Source organism: Haliaeetus leucocephalus, unplaced genomic scaffold (genome assembly GCF_000737465.1).
Source record: "Haliaeetus leucocephalus isolate CR32 unplaced genomic scaffold, Haliaeetus_leucocephalus-4.0 Scaffold68, whole genome shotgun sequence".
Taxonomy (NCBI): domain Eukaryota; kingdom Metazoa; phylum Chordata; class Aves; order Accipitriformes; family Accipitridae; genus Haliaeetus; species Haliaeetus leucocephalus.
This window is the reverse complement of record NW_010972504.1, coordinates 927,239-927,566: the sequence shown is the minus strand read 5'-3', so window position 1 is coordinate 927,566 and position 328 is coordinate 927,239. Positions and strand designations below refer to the sequence as shown.

Sequence of the window (328 nt, the reverse complement as noted above, 5' to 3'; positions counted from 1 at the left end):
GGGCCCAGCGGGGGCTCGCTCAGCAGCGCGGAGCCGGCAGCCCCGCCGCGGGGCCGTGACGGGCAGTGCCCCCGAGGGGAGCGCGGGCAGGACCCCCCTCCCCGGTCATTTCTCCGTCTGGACCCCGCCCCGGAGAGATATGCGCAGCCCAAACCGCCTGGAAGCGTCTCCTGGGATTGCCTGGGCCCCCGGGCGGGCGGAGTGCGGAGCCTTCCCTCGGACGGCGGGCGCGGCCCCGCGGCTTTGCCTGCCCCTCGTCCTCCTCCTGCTCGCCCTGACGCCCCGCGCCGACTCCTCGTGGTGGTGAGTCCCCCGCGACGGGTCCGCC

General features: G+C 77.4%; 1 protein-coding gene across 1 annotated transcript in view; it reads left to right on the top strand.

Annotated features, from left to right (window-relative positions):
- Positions 1-105: 105 nt before the first annotated feature.
- Positions 106-328, top strand: part of WNT2B (wingless-type MMTV integration site family, member 2B) — an 18,116-nt gene continuing 17,893 nt past the window's right edge. Inside the window, exon 1 of the mRNA XM_010578854.1 lies at positions 106-303. Coding sequence (XP_010577156.1) covers positions 140-303 — 164 coding nt within the window. The 5' untranslated portion in view covers positions 106-139. The remainder of the gene's footprint in view (positions 304-328) is intronic.